The following is a 26,578-nucleotide window of genomic DNA, read 5'->3' on the forward strand; positions in this document are numbered from 1 at the left end:
AAACAAAAAAACTAAAAAAGTGTGAAAATTTCGCAGTTTTTCGCGAATTTCACAGTCAGCACAGGTTTTTGAAAACTGCAAACTCAGATTTAAAATACTCTAACTGACCCAAACAACATATTAAGAAATCAGAACTACATCATGCTTTGCAATTTTAGCCCCCCTTTTTTTTGTATAATATGACTGGACTAGGATCCTGCTATTGTAGTCAGTTTCGTGTTCTAAATATTTTAACATTTAATTCAAAAAAAAAAAAAAAAGAAGTTTTTACATTATAGGCAAAATGGTTTAGTAGTAAAAACTATTGGTAATGGTAATGTGTAATAAACTGTATATACATGATTTAATTATAAATTTTAAAATAAATTTAGAGCTATTTCAGAATTAAGCTGTGTTGTACGACCTCTCCCTGCTCCATCTCTCTTTTTTTTAAGCATATTTATTTAATTTTTATAAAGTAGTACATTGTTTATAGGGAAGCCAAACATAGCAAATTTATAGCTATAATGAAATTGCTTAAATTCCCTTTCATGTTTTACTGTGTATTTAGTTTTTATAATGAAATTACAGCTATAATAAAACTTTTATTTGTTTCCTTCAACTTTGTTGTAAGCAGGTGTGACTGTACTAATAATAATAATAATTATCATTATTGTCTCCTGGAATAAGCTCCACAGGCTTCCATATTTATCTACTTTCATTTGCAAGCAAGCATTGTTGGTAATAATGCTTGAATGACCTTTATGCTTCTCAACTTTGCTATCTATTGTTTATAATAAGTACTTTAGTTAGGTAATAACTGTTAAAGCATTTGCATTACAGAAATTATGTAAATATTACTCTCATTTCTCATGTAGTGGAAAATTTAAAATATTTTGTGTTTGGCAGGCTAAAGGCTGTGAACTGCCTGTTATAGAGCCATTAGATGGTATTGATAGAGATGTTGTTTTCACACCATCACGTCTTCCTTATGATCCAAGGTATCTACTTGCCGGGAGAGAAAGCCCTAGTAAGATAGTTTTCCTATTAAAATAATACTCTTCTACAACTTTCTCTTTAAATTTAAACTGACATTTATAATTGTATGTTTTACACTCCCCCTTACCAGATCTACCAGGATTTTGGGAAGATGGCTTTTTTGACTATGGATCCTTTGTGGAAATCATGCAACCATGGGCCCAAACTGTTGTTTGTGGGCGTGCACGCTTGGGTGGCATTCCAGTTGGTGTGATTGCAGTTGAGACGCGGACGGTTGAAATTGATATCCCAGCTGATCCTGCTAATCTGGACTCTGAAGCAAAAGTAATTTTTTAATGCACTTTTATTAAAAATAAAATATTGTTCATTAATGAGTCAACTATGTTGAACCTCACTAATTAAGCTTTTAGCCACAATACAATTGTTTTACCTATCGAAATTCCTGCTTTGATGCATTGATTGTTAAGTATCTTAAGTGTCTACTGTGTAAAAAATGTCAAGGACTTTTGTTTGTTTAATAATGTTAACAGAGAAGAACAGAAAATGGCTTTTTAAACTTCAGACATGAGTTTTAATCTTAGCAGGATAGATCAAAATAAGCATTTGTATCACAGTACGTTCTAGGGTCATCGGAGTGCTTGTTAATTCTCTTAAAGACACATTCCGAAGTGTTATTGGCATGATTCAAAGCAGTAAATGTCTTTTTTTTTCTGTGATGCAGTGTAAGAAATGGTTGCTCTTTATTGCAAATTATTTTTCCAAACCCTTCTGGTTTTGTGTGATTTAAAACAATCTTTTTACTGAATTCATGTTTTTCTTGTAATTCTAGATTACTTCTCATTTTGTAAAATATGCATGTTCTGGTTCAGGCTCAAATCTGATTGCATAGTAATGTTGATTCTCAAGTTATGACTTGACTTTTTAATAATAATAATATTTTCATTTTAGTATATACATTAAATTTCTCTTATTTTACTAACCAATTTAATTTAGTTTACTTAATATCTTTATCTTCTGTTTTCCATCTCTTTCTGCTAAATCCAGTGTACCTTCTAAAAAATTTACTTTTTTGATGTGTACAAATATCTTTTATCAGCAAATAGTTCTTAAAAAACTATTTTTCATTTAAATCATGATAATTTTTAAGTTTTGTTTTTATCCTCGAAATGTATTTCCCATTTTTGAATAAAAAAGTATTTGATTTTTTTGCACATTATACACTATTGACAAAGTATTGGGACACTTTCAAAAACTCACATTTTTACGGATTTCTCGAGAAATAAAAGACCAATTGCTCTGTTTTTTTTTTACAAAAAAAAAAAGTATACTCTAGCTCAGTGCTTCTCAACCGGTGTGCCTCGGCACACTAGTGTGCCGCGACAAGATCCTTGGTGTGTCATGGTATTTTTGGAATGTTAGAAAGAGGAAGAACATTGACGTATTTTACCTATGCAAAAAATCAGATATAATGCTGCTAGTTTAATTAATTGCCAAATTGCATTGAAAATTGTATTCCAATGATGAAGAATTTATTTAACCAGTCTGTAAAGAAGTCGTGTGGAGAACGATAGATGCCGATGCAATGAATGTGGTGGTCAGAGAGAAAATTCCGGACGATATTATTAGGCGACAAATTAAGGATTTGACGGGTGACAAAAAAGCAATTAAGCTGATAAACTACAAATAGCTATAAAATTTTTATTTCAAGTTGATGAATTAGCAGACATAAGTGCGCTACTCTTGCTAATGAGGACAAATTAATATCGTAATAAGCACTAAAATTCAAGTGGAACTTGAATTCTATTTCTACAGAAACTGAAATATTTCAAAGATTAAATTATTGTATGCACTATGGAAACGTATGTTTTTTCTCTTTCTTGCTTTGACTTACTAGTAATCTTGCTTTGACTTACCAGTAAATAATGAAAACATTGTCCATATTGACACATGAAATTTGGTCCAGTGTGCCGCAAGGATCGAGCAAACTATCAAATATGCCGTAAAGTAAAAAAGGTTGAGAAGCACTGCTGTAGCTGTCATTTTTCAATAACAATTAAGTCTGCTATTCATTTAGGGGACCAGCAACAAATTGAGGAAACAAAAAAATGTTTTTTTGATCATTTTTCATTGTAAATAGCCGGGAATAAGCTATAAATTTCTGAAATAAGTTAAAAATCTATCAAAAAATTATTTTTATATTTTCGTGAAAGTATCTCTTTTACCCACGGAGATATAAGTATTTTTTTTTTTCAAAAATGCAAATTTTTTTGAAGATTTTCAGCTTATATCACACTGAGTTTTTCGTCAAACTTTCAGAATATTTGACAGCATATTAGAGAAGCATAATAATGAAATTTGAAGTTAAAATATTGAAAATTTAATGAAATATGAACGTTTAAAGCAATTAATTTTTCACTGTGCATGGGCGAAAGATAGCAATTTATAATGTTTATAATCCAAATCTCAGATATATCCTACAACCCATAAAAAAATTCCACCTCAATATCTTTAAAATTTAAAAAGTTATCAGCAATCTAATGAGCCGAATTTCTCTAATTCTTGTATAGGCAACGAATGGTAAGGGGTCATTCATAAACTGGCAACACTTTCCTGCTATCGTTGCAGAGTGATTAATGATAAGAACGGATTATTTGCGAACAATCCCTCACGGTTTGTCATCTAGCCGAGAATTATTAAAGTTTGGCTCATTAGATCGCTGATAACTTTTTAGATTTTAAAGATATCAAAGTGGAATTTTTTTATAAGATATAGGACATACCTGGGTTTCCGATTATGAAAGGTATAAATTATTATCTTTCGCGCATGCGCAGTGAAAAATGAATTGCTTTAAATGTTTATATTCCATTAAATTTTCAAAATTTTAACTTCAAATTTTATTATTATGTTTCTCTAATATGCTGTCAAATATTCTGAAAGTAACGTTTGACAGAAAACTCTGCGTGATATGAGCCAAAAACCTTCAAAAAAATTTTGCATTTTTGAAAGATGTGCTTATATCTCCGCGGGTATAAGAGATATATAAGAGATACTTTCACAAAAATATAAAATTAAATTCTAGATTAGTTTTTAACTTATTTCTGAATTTTGTAGCTTATTCCCATCTATTTACAATGAATAATGATCAGAAACCTTTTTATGTTTCCTCAATTTTTTGTTCATTCCCTAAATGAATAGTAGACCTATATTTTGATGGAAAATGGCGGCTGGAGTATACCTTTTATGTGAAAAAAATTACAAAGCAATTGGTCTTTTATTTCTCGAGAAATCCGTAAAAATGTGAATTTTTGAAAGTGTCCCAATACTTTTGGTCATATAGTGTATGTGAAGATAGGCTGACTATTATGACTGCTATTCTTTGTTTGCAACATCTTACAATTCATTTAAATTTATTTGACTTTTCCCAAGAAGATAAAAAGTGTGATTAATAACTGTTTCTTATGAAATCTGTATTTAATGTAATAATCTCTTTTACTTTGTGCTATTTTTAATTTGTAAATTGATCCATGGTAGAGTTAGTGATTTGGCTTTAAATTTTCTTAAATTAAATAGCTTGACCTTTAACAATTGTTGTTTAATGCTGATTTATCCATTTTAGTTGATTTCAGTAACTAATTTATGGTTTCAGATTTGCTCTGCTGCAAAGAGTTAATTAAGCACATTTAATATTAGTTACATTGTGACTAAATAAGCACATTTATTTAATTTATTTATATTTTTTTATTTATTTATTTATTTATTTATTTGCTTTAAACTTGAAAAATGATGAATTTACAGTTAGTTTCCAATTTTCTTAAATCAGAGGAAGTTTTGAGCAAAAGCTGTGAAGAAAGTTTTACTTGGATGATCTTGATGTTTTAAAGAAACTTCAATGAAATTACCTAATTTTTGTTGTTTATGAGCCATTAACAAGTATTCTTTTGCTTTCACTATAAGGTATTCTCACAAGCTGGCCAAGTTTGGTTCCCAGATTCTGCTTATAAAACAGCTCAAGCCATAAATGATTTTAACAAGGAGGAATTACCACTAATTGTGTTTGCTAACTGGAGAGGATTTTCTGGTGGAATGAAAGGTATGATTTTAGAACTCTTATTTTTATAATATCTGTACTTTAACATAAAACAATTTGATTTTAGTCTTGTAGTTAATTTTCTAGAGAATTAATTGTTTTTTGTTTATATTACGTAGGAGCAGTTCATATTTGGTTTAGAGTTAGCAAAATGTAAGAGTGATCTCCACATTACAACATTGAGGTTTGGGAGTGGCAAGTGTAAACTTTGCCTTCATATTTCATGAATAAAGTTGTTTTTTTATGTTTCAACTAAGCATTCAAGTGTTAAATTTACTGATCAGCAATATAAAAAAAAAGAATTTTACTTTTAAAATGCATGGAAAAATATAACTGTTGTCCCCTCTCTTGGAAATGCATATAAAACTCATGAAATAATGTTTTGAATCTTCAACCAATTCAGGTGTTTAGCATCAAAACCAACTCATTCCCTGAATTTTCAAAAGTTCTTTTGTTTCATAATTTGATACTTTTTGATGGATTTGTTTCTGGAAAATCCCTTAATTAATTGGTATGAAAAGTCATCTTCTCAGTAATATGAAGCCACACAGTGTCTTGAAAACTGTCATCCTATTTGTTGAGTGAAAATCGTCAATAATATTATGATACATTGTATACAAAAAAAAAAGACTCACCAAGAAGGAGTTGTCAGAATGAGAAGAAATTTTATATACGTGAGGACAACATTAGTATAAGAAAGTGATTACAGAATGAAAGTAAAAGGATCCTTTATTACTGGACAATTTTCAAATAAAGGGGGGTTTTAGTACACTGTAGGTCACCTGTGAATGTACGATGCAATACAGACACATGTTGCGGCATAAAAGTCTCAAAGTCCTACGTCACATTGTTTCAGTTACTGTAAACACTTCTCGAATTTGATCAAACTCGTATGTTATCCAAGTTACCATCCTGAGTGGTCGTAGTTACCTAAAAAAGCAGTCAAAAGCTTGATTTGTGATGAATCAGGGGATCAAGCTGGCCAGAAAAAGTGGTAATGTGGAAGAGGAAACCTGACACACTTGCTGTGTGTGAACATGCACTGTCCTGTTAAAAAATGACTCCCAGGAGCCCCATATTACGAGCACCAACACATGTGACTGAAGACTGAAGCATGCCACAAACGTACTGTTTGGCTGTTATGGTGTTGAGTATAAATATTAGGGGTGACCGTGTTTTGTACATGATAATGTCTCATAATATCACCTCAGATAGGGGTGTGGTGTGCTGCTGAGAAGTAAAGTCACTATTAAGGCCAAAGGCGCAGCAGTGTCTCCACAAGCGTATATTGTCATAGTTGCCCAAATTGAATCTAGATTTGTTGCTATAGGCTATCTGGATCCATTCGGTTGCAGTGCAATCCCATCAAAACTTGACATTACTCTAAATTGGAGGTGGGAAAGCCATAATCCTGCCTTTGTTTTCATGATACACTTCACCTGCAACTGATGTGACACTATCTAGTTGTCTGCATGGCTTGTGGTACACATGTCAGCAGCTAAATTAAATGTTTTAATTTAAACTAAATTCATCAAGTAGCCAAGCAAAAATCTATATTACCCCTTTCCCATAAGACTCCAAGCATATGATTATAATTCTTTATGATAAATTAAATTCATCCTTGTTATAATTTTTAAGGACTTTTAACTCTCTCTCCTTAGTGTCCATTTATTGCTCATTTTGAATTTCAGATATGTATGACCAAGTTTTAAAATTTGGGGCAATGATTGTGGATGCTTTAAGAGAATATCAGCAACCAATTATTGTTTATATTCCACCATATGCTGAGCTTAGAGGAGGTGCTTGGGTTGTTGTTGATGCCACCATCAATGATAAACACATGGAGATGTATGCAGATCCTGATAGCAGGTAACTTAGTTTGCATTACTTTTATTTACATAGCTTGATAGTTTTTACAAGTTTGAAGTAAAATATTTACGAATAGAGGATTACTTTAAGTTTTATAGAATGATATTGCTAAGACAAACCACTCTAATTCAGCCTTTAGCCGCAATACAATTGTTTTAATAACCAAAATTCCTCCTTTGATGTAGATTATCTTACAGGATGCAGCAAAAAACTCTGAGTGTCTGAATTTATTTTTGTCCCTCACTTTAGTATAAAATTATTTACTATATATCTCCCAGTTTATGTATTGTTTTTTGGTTGTCTTACAATTTTAAGAAAAAGATCTGCTATTTTAAAGTTGTTTAACCAAGGAGAATTGCGCCTCGACAAACAGTATTTGATGCAGTATGTCATTTCAAATGGCTTGGAAATGATAGTCGATAACGAAGTGAATAAAAACGAACAGTGAACATTTCTGTTAATCGTCAGGTCATCCAAAAAGAATTCAATGAAATCCTAGGGTTTCCACGAGAGAAGTCGTTCGTGAGATGGGGGAGAATTTGTGACCTATAAGTGCGACTAGGGGCAAAAACAGAGCTCGGACAGAAGCTTTACGAGTTCCAAAAAGTTCAGCCTTTTGCTGAAGAAAACAAATTTGTGTGACTCCAGAGATGCCAGGTTTGTGACAGGCCACAAGTCCTCACTGGAAGAGGTACTTTTCACTAATTTACCCTTCAACCAACTCATATCCCCCGGAATGATTGAATTTGGTCTGTAAACACTCCAAGCACCTTAAAAAGTGTTAAACATCCCAAAGTCCAAAGTCAGGCTTAGCCTGTGATGGGATCAGCACAACCGACAAAAAAACTTTTTTTGTGGATGAGGGCCGTAAAATGAATTAAAAAGTGTACCAAAAGGACATTTTGGTAGCTGTTTTACTTCTGTGAGCCTAAGAGCACTTCAATGATTAGATGTTCCAATTAGATTCCACACCAGTTCATATGGTCAAAGAGAGAAGAGTGGTGCAAGGTGCATCGTTTTTGACATGATATCATCTGTAGAGTGGGCACTCTACTCGCTAGACCTCAATCCTATTTATTACACTATATGGCCTGTTTTAGTGTCAAAGGTTTACCCTAGACTGCCAAAAAGTTTGGACTCTTTAAATCAATTGCTTTGGAGGGAATAGGATTGATTAAAGGTTAAAGACTTGCGGCCCTTGGCTGAAAATTTTAATTAGCAGTTGCACCTCTGTATTACTACAAAAGGCTGCCAGTTTGAAACCAGTTAAAATTATTGAGTGCTAAAGCTCTACTCATGTCATTATTTTTTTACGTTTTGTTTATTTATTTTTTGTAATAAAGTTGCATGGAAAATTGCTTGTCCAGGTTTTTTTGCCACACCCTGTATAAGTTCTGAATATAGAAGATATTTTCTTTGTCTCAGGGTATGTATTGTTCTTTTTTTATTTATAATTTTGAAGTGAAACCTTTTATGTGAAGGCTTTGAAGTTCTGACCTTTTTGTGTGACATGAGTGACATAGTTGTGTTTTAATTGCTGCCGAAAACAATGAAAAATAATAGTTATAAATTTTGTTTTGTTTAAACAATTAACAAATTTATTTCAAGGCTGAACCTAAGCAAGTGTATATTTGTGATTTTGGAGATTTTGAACTTAACAAATAATGCAGGTTTTTGAAGATTCCTTTGAATCAAGTCAAGTTGAAAGCATAATAAACATTGCTTAAGTTCAGTCGTGAAAGCGGGGCCTAAGAGAAAACATGCAGGTGAAGTGACAGCTCAATGTAAAACGAAAAAAGAAAAGATAAAAGTTTCACTGTTATCATGTGTTTTTATGACCCCCCCCCCCCCCCCGCCATTTTTTTTTCTGATAAAGTAAGTTAGAAGTCAGATTATTATTAAGCAGATTAGTGTCTTATTGTTTTAATTATTTTCAGAGGTGGCATTTTAGAACCTGAAGGCACCGTTGAAATTCGTTTCCGGAAGAAAGATCTTGTGAAGACCATGCACAGGATTGACCCAGTATGTAGAAATATTTTACATCAGATGAACTCGTCAGAAATGAAGCCAGAACAAAGAGGTGATTTGGAGGAGCAGTTACATCAGAGGGAGGATGCTCTTCTGCCCATATATCACCAAGTAGCTCTGAAATTTTCAGATCTTCATGATACTCCTAGGCACATGATGGATAAAGGAGCAGTACAGGTTTGTACAATTTATTGTGTTTACAGAGCCTCAACAAGAATACAAAACCTCAAGTTCTGTATAAAATTGAATACATTACTACTACATAGCATACTAAGCTAATGCTGTTTCAGTTTTTGAAATAAATAATTTGTAGAAAAATCTCTGAAATTAACTTCAAATCTTAAAATAATAGTTTAGCTTCTTAAATTTAGTACAGCTATTCTTTTCAATTTCAAAAAAAAAAAAAAAACTTCTTACGGTTACAGTGAATTTAAAGCCAATTATATGGAAACATTTCAGTTTATGTCATTCTTGAAATGTTCACATGAAGCACAGTCATTCATGGAAACTTAGAGCACCAATTTATCTATTTTAAACTGCTCCACTCATATTTGATAGTTTTACTGTATGTTTTGGTAGTAAAGAGACGATACACTCCTGAACTAACTAGTGCATGGTTATCAAAAAGTGAAAAAATATAATTATTGTGTTTTTAGCTATTCTGCCGTTTAGGATAACTTTGAGCCACATCAAGAATGGGATGCAAAATATAGTATCTTAATAAAAGTAGTGCAACTGTACTGCAGCATACACTAACCCCTCATTATATCGCGCTTGTCTGGGAACAAAGAAAAATCACAATATATCCGAAAGCGCAATGTAACCGAGGTCATTAAAAATAGTTATCTATCCAACATACAAGCAAATTAGCATTCACTCTTTTTGACATAATGTTCAAGTGGTTTCGATGTAGTTTGCAAATGTGCTATCACATATATTAAAATTTAAACAAGACTAAAATTTATGAAAATTTCAATGTCAGAAAGGTAAAACATCAAATGGCGAATGAAGATGGTCTTTCTTAGCTACTGCGAGATTAGAGTGAACATTCTAATGTCCTGTTATTCCCAATACACTTTCTAATCTCTTTGGTTTACTGTAGAAATGATGTTAAGAGTAAAAGTAGCCAAATTGTTTCCAGAAAACTCTTTCGCCGATCCAGATCATTTTTTCTTTCTTTGAGGCAAGTGTTGATTTGTGCATCCAAGCACAAATCTTTTCTGTACTAAAAAGCTTCTACTTGGACTAGTCTGATACCTGCCTGCTATATTTCACTCATTGTAAACTCATTGTTTTCTTTTATATCAATACAAAAGAAAATGCCAAGTAGTTTACAAACCATCTTAAAATGAAATATTCTGTGGGTATGTACATTTGGATGACAGGAATTATCGCTGCTTTTCCAGCAAATTCAGTAGAATAGAAGCATTTTCATTTTGTTCAGTGACAAAATGAAGAAGAAAGAGACTTTTTCTGAGTGTAATACTAATATGTTTTCACAAATGGTTTGAAACTAAAAGCAAGTTTTTTTTTAGGGCTCTAATATTTTGGGAGGCAGAAAAAGGAGCGATATATCCGAATGAGCAATATAACGAGGCATGACATAACGGGGTCTACTGTAATAAGATTCATACAAATAAAAAAAAAAAAGCTTCAAAAATAATAATGAAAACTTTTAAACATTTAAACATTCTGGTACCTCATAACCTCACAAGTTTTCTATCTTTTATAACATTGCTCAGAACAGTGATCCTCAACCAGGGGTTCGGCAGACTGGCACCGGATGGCAGAAAAATTTGACCGATCCTCTGAAGTTTTTGCTCATCCACATTTAAAAAAAAACTTTCCTTTCTTAAAAAAAAAGGAAACACAATGCTAATAGAAAACAAATATCCTGTACAACATCTTTTACCTGAATTTTGTGATTAATTTTTGTACTCTTCTATGATTTTTAAACAATGTTCATTATTTCTGTACTATTACTAAAATAATTACTTATCTTAATCTTAACATTTAAAAGTTTTTTTGTAGCTGTTCTTTAACACCAAGAAAACTTTTATTAATATATTTATTTTATCCATATTATTTTTAGATTTTGTAAAAATGGAAAAAAAAAACTTTGTCATTTGCAAACTTTTTTTTTTGTGTTCAAATTGGTTTTCTTTTCTTTTTTTTTTTTTTTGTATTTTTTTTTTTTTACAAAAAAAAAAAAAAAAAGAGAGAGAGAGAGAGAAAAAGGAAACAGGGGGAAACCTCACTAGTATGTAAAGAAATGTTTTTAACAATTCGCAATACAAATTTTTTTTTTCGAAAGAGGAATAACAACATTAAAGATTGGCGAATTTTTTTTTTTTTTTTGAAAGCTCTTGCCGGGTACGTGGTTAAAAAATGTTGAGAAACGCTATCTTAGATTGAATATTACAATGTGGGAGGAGCAATTTCAACAACTTCAAAAACAGCTTCTAAAGAGAATCCCCAGAAATATTGAACAATGCATTGCAAACTTCCTTTTCGTAAAATAGGGATTAAAAAATTCATTTCATAACCTTGCCTGGAGAGTACAGCACTGGACCTTCTAGGTTTTTTCTTTCTTTAAAAAAAAAGTTGTATATACTAAAAAAAATTGACGCACTACAAAGTTTAACCAGAATAGCTCAAAGCTACCCTGAATGACTACCATTAATTAAGTAGTTAAATGTTTGCTTCTCTCCTCAGGAAATCATTCCATGGGCTAAGTCAAGGACTATTCTGTATTGGCGTTTACGCCGGCTTTTGCTACAGAACCGAATCAAAGCAGAAATCCTGTCCGTCAAGCCTTCTCTTAGTGATGGTGAAGTAGAATCCATGCTCAGAAGATGGTTTGTGGAAGAACATGGTTCTGTGAATGTGAGTACTTTGTTTTCAATTTGATTAATATGTATACAAGATAAAATGATATAAATACAAATACAAAAGTGACGACCAGCAACAGGCTCTGGGCCCAGCTAGACTGGTCCTAGTCAATTTACAATCCCCAGTGATGATCAATGGCCCTCTTAAAACTATCTACTCCCTTGCTCATTACCACCTCTTCTGGTAAACTGTTCCAAGGTTCCACTAACCTGCTAAAATAATAATTTTTCCTAACATCCATGTTAGCCTAAGATTTAAATAGCTTAAAACAATGACACCTTGTCCTGTTTTCAGTGCTAAACTTCAGCCCCGTAACAACTTTCATTTTAATAAATTTAAACAACTGAATCATGTCCTCTCGGTCTCTTCTTTGCTCAAGACTGTACATTTTTAGCCTTCTAAGCCTGGAATCGTAGTCTAAGTGAGAATTCCATTTATTAGCCTTGTAGCTCGCCTTTGAACCTTTTCCAATACATTAATGTCTTTCTTAAGATAAGGAGACCAAAACTGAACAGCATACTCCAAATGAGGTCTTACCAAACTTCTATATAAGGGCAGAAGAACTTCTTTAGATTTGTTTGAAATAGATCTATTGATAAACCCAAGCATCTTATTGGCCTTGTTACTAGCAATGCTGCACTGTTGGCTAAACTTTAAATCCTGACTTATTAAGACCCCCAGATCAGTAACTTTGTCTGCCTGACTAATGACTGAACCTTGCAAATAATAACTTGTACACTTATTTCCATGCCCTAAATGTAGCACTTGACATTTCCCAACATTAACAGCCATACCCCATTTATCAGTCCACTCCGTAATATGATCTAGATCCTCTTGCAGCTGTTTTGCTTGTTCTTCATTTTCTACAGTCCCCATAACTTTGACATCATCAGCAAAACAATTCATGTTCCCAGAAATATTTTTGTGAATATCGTCATAAAAACAATGAACAAAACAGGCCCTAACACTGATCCTTGAGGAACCCCGCTTAAAACCTCACTCCAATTAGAATAATTTCCCCTTACAATTACCCTTTGTTTCCTTCCGGTCAGCCAGTTTTTTACCCAAATGAAAGTTTTCCCTCCTATTCCTATATCAGCTAATTTGCTAAGTAGAGCAACATGCGATACCTTATCGAAAGCTTTTTGAAAATCAATGTAAACAACATCTACAGGCTTCTTATTGTCCAAAGCCATGGTAACTTTGTCCTAGAAATGTAATGAATTAGTTGCACAAGATTTACCTTTCCTGAAACCGTACTGAAAACTAGTCAATAGATTATTAGTCTCTAGAAAATTTACTATCTTAATTTTTATCAATGTTTCAAAAATTTTGCAAACCACCGAAGTTAAACTCACAGGTCTATAATTTCCCGCACTCCCTTTAGACCCTTTCTTGAAGAGCGGTGTAATGTTAGCCAGCTTCCAGTCCTCTGGCACTGTCCCCGAGTTATAAGAAGCATTGAAAATATTTACGATTACATCTGCTAATTCCTTCCCACATTCAACCAAAATTTTTGGATAAATATTATCAGGTACTGAGCCTTAGTCTCTTTAATTTTTTTCAAATGAAGTAAAACGTCATCCCTGGAAAATACAAAGTCCTCAAGCTGTACTATAGCTTGTGTCTTGTTGGTGTCAACTGTTGAAATACAGTTATCGTTAAAAACACTCGAAAAAAAGTTATTAAGAACATTAGCAATATCACTATCGTCCTGAATTAAAATTCCGTGCTCATCAACCAGTGGCCCAATATGACTATTTTGAACTTTCCCCAAATTAGCGTATGCAAAAAACCTCTTGGGATTCCTGTTTATGTTATCTGCCAGTCTTTGCTCCAACTCTCTTTTCTGAATCCGTACCAAATACTTAAATTTACGCCTTGCCTTACAATATTGGAGCCTATCTGCACTGTGCCCAGTTTCTCTAAACCTATGAAAAGCAGCTTGCTTGTAATTTAGAGCGTCTTTAGTTTCTCTGGAGAACCACATTGGCCAAATTTTAGTGTTGACACCCTTTCTCCTAAAAGAAACATGATCCCCAACTGTTTTCGCTAGCTTTTCCTTAAACTCTGCCCACTGAAGATTCACATCGCTATTGTCCAATCCAGGAGAAAAAACTGCTTTCAAACTCAGCCTAAGTGCCGCAAAATCAGTATTACTGAAATTGGGCACAAACCTAAAATTCTCTACTTTGTGCATATCAAATTTAATCCCAAACCTAATACTGTTGTGGTCACTGTCTCCAATGTGTTCCCCTACACATAACCCCTGAACAGAACCTTCCATATCACAGAAAAATGGATCCAAAATCACGTCCTGTCGAGTACCCTGAGTTACAATTTGATCTAAAAAACAGTCACCAATTACTTTCAAAAATTCCTCTTCTCTGCTATTACTATGGTAAAAATTATTCCAATCAATTCCTGGAAAATTAAAATCTCCCATTATAATGACTGACCCCTTGCTTGAAATGTCACTAATAATACTAAACATCTGTTCATCTTGACCCTGGCTTAAGTTGGATGGCCTATAAATGTTCCCTAAATGTAGTTTATTGCCCTTATTGCTCATCAATTCCAGCCAAATCATATCAATCTCATTAGGTTTATCATTAATTACCAATTCATTGCAAGTTAAAGTGTCTCTGACATAAAATAAAACCCCACCACCTCTTTAAACTACTCTATCTTGTCTAAACAAATTATACCCAGCAATAGATAATAAATCATCATCACTTTCGGTAACCCATGTCTCGGTAACTCCAATAATATCCAACCTCTCATCTATAATTATGCTTTTCAATTCTTCCATTTTGTTCCTAGTACTACGAGCATTTGTATAAAAAACCTTAAGTAAGCCCATCTTACCTTTATTTAATGCTGCGCAATTATTTGAATCCCAACTGTTAAAATCTTTTCTCTTACTAGCCACCCTATTTCCGTTTCTACTAAAATCCCAATAGTTAGTATCCATTCGAATTCTGCTCCTTAAAGCATGCCCCCCAATCCAACTTAGTTTTTTGATTCTGAATCCTTTAAAACCAAACCACTAACCATTTTAACCCCCGTAGTGCTCAGATGTAGGCCATCCCTAGCAATCCAATCGCATTTACATTTACTCCACACATCAATAAACCTGATACTACGCTTAACGCAAATTTCCTTGAGTACCAGGTTCATACACCTAGCCCGTTGGTTTAACCAACTCCTATGCACTCCATATCTGGGAAGCAAACCAACCACTTGGACATTTGCCGTACAGTTGGTTGCTTTGTCCAACAGGGAATCCCATTCCTTAGTAAACTCACTGTTGTTACTATGGCATTCATCGTTAGTTCCCACCCACAAAGTTACTACATCCTCTTTATTAAATACCCCCTTCTTTTCAGCAACCCTATTTACATCTCTCACCCGAGCCCCTGACAAACAACATCTAGCCACCTTACGTCTAACTCTGCCTATTGAGTTTCCCACCTCACGCACCATTTAATCTCCCAAAATTATACCCCTTGTTTCCCAGTCTGTTGCCTCAGCAATAACTTTCCCCTTTACCTCTGGAATATTCCCACTATCTAACACACAGCTTATGCCCACCTCCTTTTTACTAACTTCCTCCTTTACCTCTGGAATATTCCCGCTATCTAACACACAGCTGATGCCCACCTCCTTTTTGCTAACTTCCCCCTTTCCCTCTGGAGTGTTTACCCCAGCTAAGCCCATTTGATGAGGAGTTTAGAAGACCTCATTTTTGGAGTACCCTGTTCAGTTTTGGTCGCCTTATCTGAAGAAAGATATTTTTGTATTGAAAAGGGTTCAAAGAAGGGTAACTAGATTAGTAAGGGGACTTTCAGATTTAGATTATGATATCAGACTTAATAGGCTTAACATGTATAGCATGGAGCAAAGGAGAGTCACAGGGGACATGATTCAGCTATTTAAATTTATCAAAATGAAAGATGTAAATGGATTGAATTTTTGCAGGGAAAGCAGGACGAGGGGTCATTGTTTTAAGCTATTCAAATCTCAGGCTAACCTGGAAATTAGGAAAAACTACTATTTTAGTAGGGACATGGGTATTTGGAATAGCTTACCAGAAGAGGCGGTAATGAGCAAGGGGGTGGATAGCTTTAAGAGGGTCATTGATCTTCATTGGGGACTACTTAATTGACTAGGACCAGCCTAGCTGGGCCCAGAGCCTGTTGCTGGTCAGGACATTTATATTTGTATTTGAATAGCCAATTTTTAGGGCTCGACCGATGGCATTTTTTGGCCGATGGGCCGATGCCGATTGTTTAAAGATGGCCGATGGCCGATTGCGGATTATTTTCCTCCAAATGGCCGATGGCTGATGGCAAAAAAAAGGAAAAAAGTCTAACGGAAATAAATTGATAAGATTTTCAGTGATTTAAAGGATCATTTATTCATTTCACTTTACTTCCTTTCTACGAATAAGGACTTGTAATCAAAAAAAAATCAAATTTTGACCTAATTTCTATTTTACGATCACCCAATTTAAACTTCACAAACTTTTTCAGCACATTTGTACACGCATATGTACCAAAGAACATATAGATGATCAAAATATCCATTTTGAACGCCTCCTCAGTTAATTATCCAAGTTCTCTTCTGATGTCTTCATATGCGTAAACTCGCGTCACTCAGAAACGTTATGAAATAGTAAGTTGAAAACGCATACGTATGTAGTATGATCTAAAAGTTCGAGTACAAGCAGTATAAAACCTTACCCTGAATAGTTCACATTACTGAAGCACATCTATCTACAAAATAATCACCTTGAACGACTATGCACGTCTGCCATTTTTCGCAATCTCCTGTAAGGCCTCTTGCGCTGCTGTTTTAACTTCATCCTGGGGAAGAAGGCGACTTTCATGTTGAGGATGCACGGTTTGATTGATCAATGCTCTGATATGACAAACAAATAACGTACTGTTTCGTCGGACTTAGCTCTGTGTGGCTCTTACCTGTTCCCATCAAAAAAACATTTGCATAGACGCCGCTTTCTTCCGTCAAGAGAAGCTAAAGCTGCATCATAGTAGGTTGCGAAAAAGGCTTCCAGGAGTGTTTCCAAAAGTTATATGAACACTGGCAGAAGTACATAGTCCCTCAAGGTGACCCTTTGAAGGTGGATGTGCTTTGGTAATGTGAACTATTCTGGGTAACGTTTTATACAGCTTGTCCCTGAAGTTTTGGATCGTACTAAGTACAATCTATATAGGATGTAGTTATGCTTCTCTTTTTTGACTGTTGTAAGATGATAGAGCCAAAAAAAAGGAAGAAAAACAAAGACACTGTTTAATATCCAACTGATTTTTTTTTTAATTGAACATATAACTTAAGATTTCAGCAATATTGTAATAATGTATGGATTATGTACACTATACATAGTTAAAAAACTTTAAATTATGTTGTTTAATCATTCAAAAAAAATAAGAATAGAAATATGAAACCGTCAACAAATTACGCAATTAAAGTGTAAAGATTGCACGTAGACATTTTTTAGTCATCAAATTAAACAAAAAAGGTAACAGATAAATTACAACATTAAATCATAATAGGAATATTTTAATACTTATTTAAAATTTATGAATAGAAAAATTTGCATTTTTCACAAAAGCTATAACAGTGACATAAATTTTTCTGAAAAAAGAAATAGCCATGAAAAGAGTGAGGTTCTTAAAACGCAGCTACAATTAAAAAAAACTCGATATTTACTCCAAGTTAATAATAACTGCATACATATACTACACTCTCTGATGTTTGCACACACAATATTGAACAATTTGATTGTTTAAAATGTTTTATGAAGCACTACAGACAAGTTCAAATTAAAATTTTCAATTTAACAATAATTTGTTGAAATTTAAAAAATTGCTTAATAGAAAATCCTTGAAACTTTTCTATAACATATTATTAAAAATATGATGAAAACAAAAATAACTCATTCATTGATTTTATAAAAATACATGTAAATATTTACTTACAATAGAAAAAAAATCGATCGCTATAAATGATGCAAAAAAGATGACGCATTACGAAATAAAGATGAAACAAGAATGAGAAATACGCAAAATGACATTTCTTGAGCAAGATAAATAATCGTGAAATATTTAAGAAATGCTTGAAACGACGAGGGAGAGGTGGGGGCACCCGCTGTTTTTGGAGTAACTCACAACATTAAACTTCGTTCACAACTTCGGCCTCATTTGTTTAGTGCAGAACCGCTACCACCAACGCCTCGGAAGAGTTTCTGAGTCGACTTTGGCACTTCCGAAGAAAAAATTCAAAAGGCCCTTTGATTTCCGAATTATGTCACCATTCAAAATGTCTTTAATCAATTTCTTACATTAATGCTCTAAATGCTTTCTAAACGATAGATTAAGTTTGAAAAAACAATCTCTAATTTTATGAATGGTGTTAGTTTTAAACAACTCAGATATGTAACTAGAGTTTAATTTCAGAAATACAGGGAGGGGGAGGGGGGCAGGCAAGAGTTCTAAAAATTACCGTTGGTTCAACGTGAATCTAACAAAATGACACAAAAACCGGTTTTTCCATCTCATATGTGTTTCCATGGTCTCCAATTCGGCAATATACACTCTATAACAAAAAAAAAATCACGCCACTGACGCCTACACACTGCCGAGCCAGATTACAGTGGTGCATAGCTCAATCAGGTTTGAATGGTGCCGACTGGGAATGTATAGTCTTTAGCGATGAATCTTGATTCCAACTGTGTCATGACGATCATCAAAGATAGACATGTTTGGAGACACCCAGGGCAGAGGGGGGGGATATTGGTTTCTTTTTTGTACGCCACACCAGGGGCGGATCTAGAAGAGGGCCATGGGGGCCATGGCCCCTCCCAAAACCTTGTGATTGCCCTTATCACTTAACTTGCTTAAAAGCAACTTAAATGAATTTTTTTTTTTTTTTGGACTTCAATTACAAACGAGTTTTGATAGGACCTCCTCCTTCCCTAGTTTATATCGTGATGCTAGCTTTAAAAGGAGGTTTTTCGGAGGAGCTCACGAATCTTCCATCCCTTTCTAAAATATGTATAAGTATAGTTAAAAATCGAATTTTTAGAGTCTCAAAGGCAAAATATTTCCAGGAAGGAAGGATTCTAAGCACCTTCACACTTCCTTTAATGTAAGCAAACATTACCTAAAGGTGCATTTTTAGGCTGGACAGCTGAAGAGCTAGAAGAGCACCCCTCCTCTTCTAACTCCTCAATGTATAATGACAGAATATTTTGGTTTCTAAGTTTTATTTTCAAAAAGTATTTTGGGTCCAGCGGCCGAAACCTGGCCTTTCTCCGTACATCATCAAAAATAGACAAAATGCGTTTTTAGTTTCCTAATTTTCAAAAATTACTCGAAAATTTAAATTTGGAAACATTTTCGAGGGAGATTCCTAAATCTACCCCCTCACCTAATAATGTCTCGATACCCCGAAAATTGAGTTTTTAAAACTTCATTTTAATAAAATTTCTGGGGAGTTATCAGGGCCCAATTTCCCAATAGGCAGAGTAGGCAGCTATCTAGGATGGCAAACTTTTCAGGGGCGGCAAATTTGCTATTATAATACACATTTTTTGAATTAAATTGTTATTCTTGAACGTAAAATATTAACATTCTTTCATCTTCCACAGAGACCATTTTTTCTGGTAATTTAATAATGATTACTTTCACACATCTTATGAAATTCAAATGTTTTTCAATCATGGTATTTGTCAAATCGTCTGCAAAATTTGCCGAATAAAAAATTTTGTGGGAGATCACTGTGATCAGGGCGCCTCAGAATGTGAAACGCCATCATTTCTTCATAAGTTCAACAGTTTGAATCTGGGGAACACTTTTTTACGTTTTTTTGAGTCAAGGATATTTTGCTTCTTTTAGAAGGGGGGGGGGGCAGATTTCAAATTTGCCTAGGGGCGGCATGGAACTAAATTCAGTCCTGGGAAGTTTGTTAAAAAATTTCGGATGGCCCCTCCCAAAACAATCGGCTGGATCCGCCACTGCGCCACACTGGCCCTCAACAAGGCATTATGGTCTTGGGTGCCATTTCCTTTAATAACTGGACCCCTTTGGTCGTAATTAGAGGTACACTTACTGCACAGTGGTACGTCGACCACATCCCAAGACATGTTTTGTTGCCGTTCCTTTTGCAGTACCCTCGGCTGGTTTTCAGCAGGACAATGCAAGATAACATACGGCATGTGTTGCTATGCATGTCTGCAAACTTGTCAAACTCTTCTGTGGCCTGCCAGATCGTCAGATCTCTCTCTAACATCGAGCATGTCTGGGATATGATGGGATCGCGATTGCATCTGGCAAGGAGTGTTGATAACCTCGTCCGACAATTGGAGCGAATTTGGCCGGAAATACCGCAGGACAACCTCCAGGAGCTCTTTATCGGTGTTTCCCACATTGTGCTTCAGCTTGTATCTAGGCTAGAGGCTGGTCAATACCTTATTGAACTTGTTACTGTAACTCTGACATAAATTATTCAATTGTTCTAAGAATTTAATCATTTACTATTTTGGTGCATTGTCTTCCTACATACCAATTTTCGTCTCAATCGGATTACCCTTTCTTGGTGCGTCGATTTTTTTGTTATAGAATGTATGAACAAATGATCGTCAGTCTGAGACGCTTTATTAGTTTTGTATTGAAATAAGTAATTAATTGCCACAAAAAATGAGTAAATATGCTTTTTAGAACACCCGATCGAAAACAAAAAGGACAGTGCACAACTGGAACGTACGCACACTCCACATGCGAACTTCTACAGCTTACCATTTTTGAGTTATGTCTTATGAGAGATACATACGTACATCCAGCCGCAAGAAACAACGCAATAATTAATTTGTTTAGTACCTGAATGCAGTATTAAAAACTCTTTCAGGGGTGACTAAAATAGAAATTCATACTGAAGTTTAAGTAAACAATTTTATATGAAAACAATAACTCCCTTCACTTTGCATTAAAAAGTAAAACTGCAAAGGTCTTTTTTATTTTCGAAAATATCGGCCAATTCCATCGGCTTTTCGATGATTTTAAGGCCGAAGGGCCGATGTTTCCTGCAAGTTACCATCGGCCGCCGATGCCGATGCCTAAATTGTTGAACCATCGGCGCCAATGCATCGGTCGAGTCCCACCAATTTGCCATGAAAAATTCTACAAAGCTGGATATTCTATTGTCTTGGGCATGCAAGAGCTTCTTAGAATGGTAAAGTAAAAGAAATGTAGTAGAAGTCTACTATAATGACTATTCACTATGTTTAGAAAAGTTGTTATTATGGTTGGTTTCTCACTATCACAAAATTTTACAGAAACAAATTATTTAACCTCTGATGATAAGTGCTAGCAAGTTGATCTTTACCCTCCCTTTTTGCATTGTAATTGCGTTCTCAAACGGTTTAAATTTATTTTGTCCTAAGAATAGAAATCATGACATTTTGGGATATGAAAACTAAAAATATCTTGTACAAATTTTAGGGAGCATAAGTGTAGGAACCCCTATAACATATTTTAGTTTATAATCTTGCACATGATTTTTTATTTATTTATTTATTTATTTATTTTTGCAAAAGTACTTCATTGTTTCATCATGACCAAATCTTATGTGGGTAAGGAAGGGAAAAAAATTGCTTTTTTGTGTGTGTGTGGGGGGGGGGGGGGTATTTTTGTGAAACAATTCTTGAGACATTTCAGAATAGCAGGTTTTTTAACATGCTTTTATTAGCTTCACATGTATGTTGTATGTATGTATCTTGTAACGGAATCTTGCAGCTCAAATTTCCCCCACTTCCTGAGATCGGATTCTTTTGAAATTTGGCACGTGACCTGAGACCCGATGACAATGCAATATTCTATAATCAAATTAATTAATTAACTCTTTTAATTGTTAGTTTCTTCCAATTTTAATCAATATTTTGGCATAAATCCAACAATGAAAAAGGACATTTTTTTAAAAAATACATTAAAAAATGCTCGAAAAAATCATTTAAAAATATCTACAAAAACCTTTAATTTTTCTGCATCAGACAAAATTTGTTCCAATTTTCCAAGGTAATTAGAACATGAAATATAATTGTTTTTAACTAATTTCATGCCAAAATTTAGGTGAGCCTTCAATTGGAAATTCATTGCTGATCAGACCATTGTTGAACAAAACTTTTATTCAAATGCATCTCAAATTTTCAAAGTAATGTAGATATGATTTCCGCACAAATACATCGATGACTGAGATGGATTAGCTGGATTAGACAATTACTCCACAGGCAATTTATCAGCGAAGTTGGATGTTTTTAGAACTCGGCTGTTACACTTTAAGGAGTACAGTTGCTCTTTTTGGAGTTCGAGAGACCACGTTTCAAATGCCACCCGAGACCTTTAGTCGCTTTTTTTGGGCAAATTTCATGAATATAAAATATTTTGAACAATGTTGAAATGAATTTTTTTTTCGTAAAACAAAATAAACTAAAAAGAAGAAAATAACATAATAGTTAAAAAAAACTAAAAAAAAAAATGCTTTCGTAGCAGGTGAACTAAAAAGTGAAAAATAATCTTTAATGATAGTAGTTGACCAATCACTTAATTTTAATGTAATACAAAAAACCGTAGGGTGCTGTCTATTTAATTTTTTGCATGGACAACAAATGGAAGAAATGCAAGACAACTGATAAGAAGCCCCCTCCCCCCCCACACGCTTTTTTGTATTACATTAAAATGATTCAACCGAGGGGACATGATTCAGTTGCTTAAATTTATTAAAATGAAAGATGTTACGGGGCTAAAGTTTAGCACTGAAAACAGGACAAGGTGTCATTGTTTTAAGCTATTTAAATCTCAGGCTATCATGGATATTAGGAAAAATTATTATTATAGCAGGGTAGTGGAACCTTGGAACAGCTTACCGGAAGAGGTGGTAATGAGCAAGGGAGTAGATAGTTTTAAGAGAGCCATTGATCTTCACTGGGGATTGTAAATTGATTAGGACCAGTCTAGCTGGGCCCAGAGCCTGTTGCTGGTCGTCACATTTGTATTTGTATTTGTAAAATTAAGTGATTGGTCAACTACTATCATCCAAAGATTATTTTTCACTCTTTTGTTCATTTGCTATGAAAGCGTGTTTTTTTATTTTTTTAAACTATTATTTTATTTTTTTGTAAACAAATAAACAAACCTTATGTGGAAAGAGAAAAAAGGAAAATGAAAATTACTTTTTGAGCAATCACAATTGCTTATTGTTCTCATTTGACCGTTTTTGGTGTCCCGTGCCTTTTTCAACTTGAACCAGAAGCCTATGTAGCACCACCGCCCACTGTCCTCTGTTGGCGGCACGGCGCGGCTGCTCCAGTTTTGAGCTATCCACTTCTCCTGGTCGGAGGCGTCCATGTTCTACACACACGCACTTTCACACACATACACACACACTACTTCACACACATACCCTCACATACGCCTACGTTCATACACACAGTCTACGCACACACACAACTATGCACACGTAACCGCCCAGGAGGAGAGGCAGACTTGGGGGGGGGGGACAGGAGCCGTTTCTAGAAACAATAACTCCAATGAGTAGGGTCCTGTCTCAGTTCGTGACTGCGAGAAACATAATTTGAATTAAAAATTTCAGAATTCAAATTAATTTTTTTTTTTTTTTGTGGTGTGTAAGGGGGGGGGGATATTTTGGGGAAATAATTTTTGAGAGATTTCAGACTAGCAGATCATTTTGATAGCAAACAGCTGTTTGTATGGGTACTGATCATTTATTTCCCGTGTCCTTAATTCTTAACCAATGATGCATATTAAAGCTCTTATTTTGCAGCAATATTATTATTAGCAATACAATTTCTACTATTTTATGCTTTCTGTGGATGTAAAAGTTACTATCTGTAACATTTTCAACCTGTCTGGTTGATGGAGAAAATCTGAGCTAGCATTTTTGAAAAGGTTGTTGGGGAATTTCAATGACTCTTTTACAAAAACATGGTTAATGCAAATGAAGAAAAAAATGGAGGTTCATTGAACGGTTACATAAAAAATGCTTGTTTGTTAGGAATTTTCTAAATTCCAACCTTTTTCACTTGCGGGCCACATTGTAAATTTTTGGAGGCGAGGTGGACCAGTCCAACAATATTTTAGCTCAGATGGTCTATTTAACAATAGCCCCCCCCCCCATACATTGCAATTTTGTTTTTTAAATTAAGCGATCAGTGATGGTTTTTGAAAATTTCTGGGTTTGCTTCAAAGTTGCTATATTTCCATTTATATATTTGCTGTTAGCTAAATTAATTAATATTTTAAGTGCCTATAAATCTCTAATAATATTACGATAGGGAGTCTTGTAAAGTTTAGAGTAGTTCAGAAAAACGAAATAAAAAGTATTATTTGTCACAAAATAAAGGGAAGTATTTTGTCTTTTTTTTAAAGCTAATGAGTGAGTGATACTAGACAAAATTATTGCAATGTACTACAAATTTATTTATTGAATTAATGGTGATAAAACTTCGAAATAAATGCGGACACAAGAAGTGTAAAACTTTTAAAAATTTTTAAAAAGTTAAAATATTAATGAGAAGATTGCATTTGCTTATAATTTCAGCCCATTCAGGGACAAACTTTGTAGTTCCGATCATTAAGAGGGAAGTTCTTTAAGTCTTTTTCTGGTAGAGAACTAAAATTGAAGTAGGTTACCTCCCAAAAAATTTCAATGGCGCAGACTGCACCACAACCTTCAACCACCTAGGTGGGCACCTCTGACGCCACTGCAAACTGGTGACAAAAAATCAGGTATTCCACGAAAAAATAAGCATTAAAAAAAGGTTGCACTAAAAAAAAGAGATTAAGAATTGCTGGTGTACAAGATGGATGGATGTCGAATATCATGCAAATATCAGTACCTTAGGGTCAGACTAAAGTTTGTCCAAATATTGGAATTTCAATATTTGGTCAAAGTTTTCAGAGCGGTTTTCAAAATCATGTTGTAGCTGAGACATACTTGCAAAACGTAACTCTTGGGAAAGGTAGCAGTCAAGGGTGCTCATATAGGGGGGCAAGGGTGGGCTCGAGCACCCCTTAGAAATTAGAACTTCCTTCCTTTTAGTACTTTTTTCTTTTCAAAAATATAAAAACATTTCTTCTCCAGCCATTAGTGAATAAGTTATTAAAAATGTCAAATTTTAATGTCTCTATCTGTCCTGAAATCAGCTTCCTTGAGGAAAATATCCTGCTAAACCATGGTTAAAATATCTGAGCCTCCCCCTTACAATTTTACATATGGGCCATCGGTAGCAGTGCTTTGTGCACTTAAGTTCTTACATGTTTCAATGTGTTCAAAGTTAATAGATCCTAAATGCTTTTCGAAAAGTATGAGTTTTTTGTCTGAAAGGTTTGACATGGTAGTATAAGTTGCAAACTGAAGAGTTGTCACCTTGCAGTTTCAAATTCAGAAAATTAATATGCATTGTGAGATCAACAACGTAAGCTAATTTCCATACATATACACTTTCAGAAAGTTCTGGTACAGGACGACGCTATTCAGTCATAAAAATGTCAATCGCTTCTCGAAGTTCAGAAAATGGCGGCAATACTTTGCCTCTGCCTAACCAGCGAACTTCACAATGGTATGGAACATCTGAGTAAATGCTGGCAATTTCAGCAAGAAAATTTTTGAATTCATGGTGTTTGAAGGAACTTGATCTAATGAAGTCAACTGTTTTGACAGCATGTTCATTACTTCTGCTACTTTCAAGTGCTACACACAAGGCTTGTTAATGGATAATGCAGTGAAAAAACATGGGTTGAAAACCTCCAACTGTTATTATAAAGCTGAGGATTGAATCTCAGACTGAGTTGACCACTAATTAAACACATGTGAAGAGAGAAGTGAGCGCATGTGTTCCCTGGGGCCAGGAAATGCCCAATACCAGGGGACTAACAGGAGAATGTGGCGCGGGAAAAAGAGTTTTGTTCTCAGAAACAGCAAAAAGAGAAATCGGTGCTGCACTTGTAAGGAACAGTAAAAATGATTAAAAAAAAACGACTTAAATTAATGGTAAGAATATTTAAAATAATTATTTGTAATTAAAAATAATATCTTAATTATATTTCCAATGAGACTCTCTGTTCCGAAAAAAAAAGTAAGCTTCCCGTGGGCCGGACAAAATTTGTTCGAGGGCCAGATGCTACCCGCAAGCCATAGGTTGTAGAGCCCTGTTCTAAAGCTTCTGCGAAAATATATTGCCCTGCTGGCATTAACTGAGATTGCCATATGTTTAAGTATTCCTTGAGTAGCACTAAATAATCTTTGAAACTAAATTTATTGAAAATTCTTTTTCCTATATTGCTATAGTTGTAGAGGGCATGTGTTTGTTATTAATGTTTTTTTTTATGGTGTCTTGTTTTTTGGGGGAGGGGTGCAATTAACATTTTATTTGAGTAGTTTGTTTTAAGATTCCAAAAAGAAGTGCAATTAGATAGATCCTTGCATCCTTGCCACCATAAATATCTTGCAGTTATTTTAAAAAAAAAATCTTCAATGAAAACTCAAATGCATAAAAATAAGAGAAAGCCAATATATATATATATATATATATATATATATATATATATATATAAGGGCCGTGGTAGCCTGATCGGTAGGGCATTGGGCTTGGGACCGGAAGGTCTCGGGTTCGATCCTCACTGGTGG

The 26,578-nt window shown here is 34.3% G+C and overlaps 1 protein-coding gene across 1 annotated transcript in view; it reads left to right on the plus strand.

Annotated features, from left to right (window-relative positions):
• Positions 1-26,578, plus strand: part of LOC129229745 (acetyl-CoA carboxylase-like) — a 134,335-nt gene that overhangs the window by 93,556 nt on the left and 14,201 nt on the right. Inside the window, exons 44-49 of the mRNA XM_054864114.1 lie at positions 889-1,009; positions 1,109-1,302; positions 4,933-5,068; positions 6,757-6,934; positions 8,872-9,139; positions 11,678-11,848. Of these exons, the coding sequence (XP_054720089.1) occupies positions 889-1,009; positions 1,109-1,302; positions 4,933-5,068; positions 6,757-6,934; positions 8,872-9,139; positions 11,678-11,848 (1,068 nt within the window). The remainder of the gene's footprint in view (positions 1-888; positions 1,010-1,108; positions 1,303-4,932; positions 5,069-6,756; positions 6,935-8,871; positions 9,140-11,677; positions 11,849-26,578) is intronic.

This window comes from Uloborus diversus, chromosome 9 (genome assembly GCF_026930045.1).
Source record: "Uloborus diversus isolate 005 chromosome 9, Udiv.v.3.1, whole genome shotgun sequence".
NCBI classification, from domain to species: Eukaryota; Metazoa; Arthropoda; class Arachnida; order Araneae; family Uloboridae; genus Uloborus; species Uloborus diversus.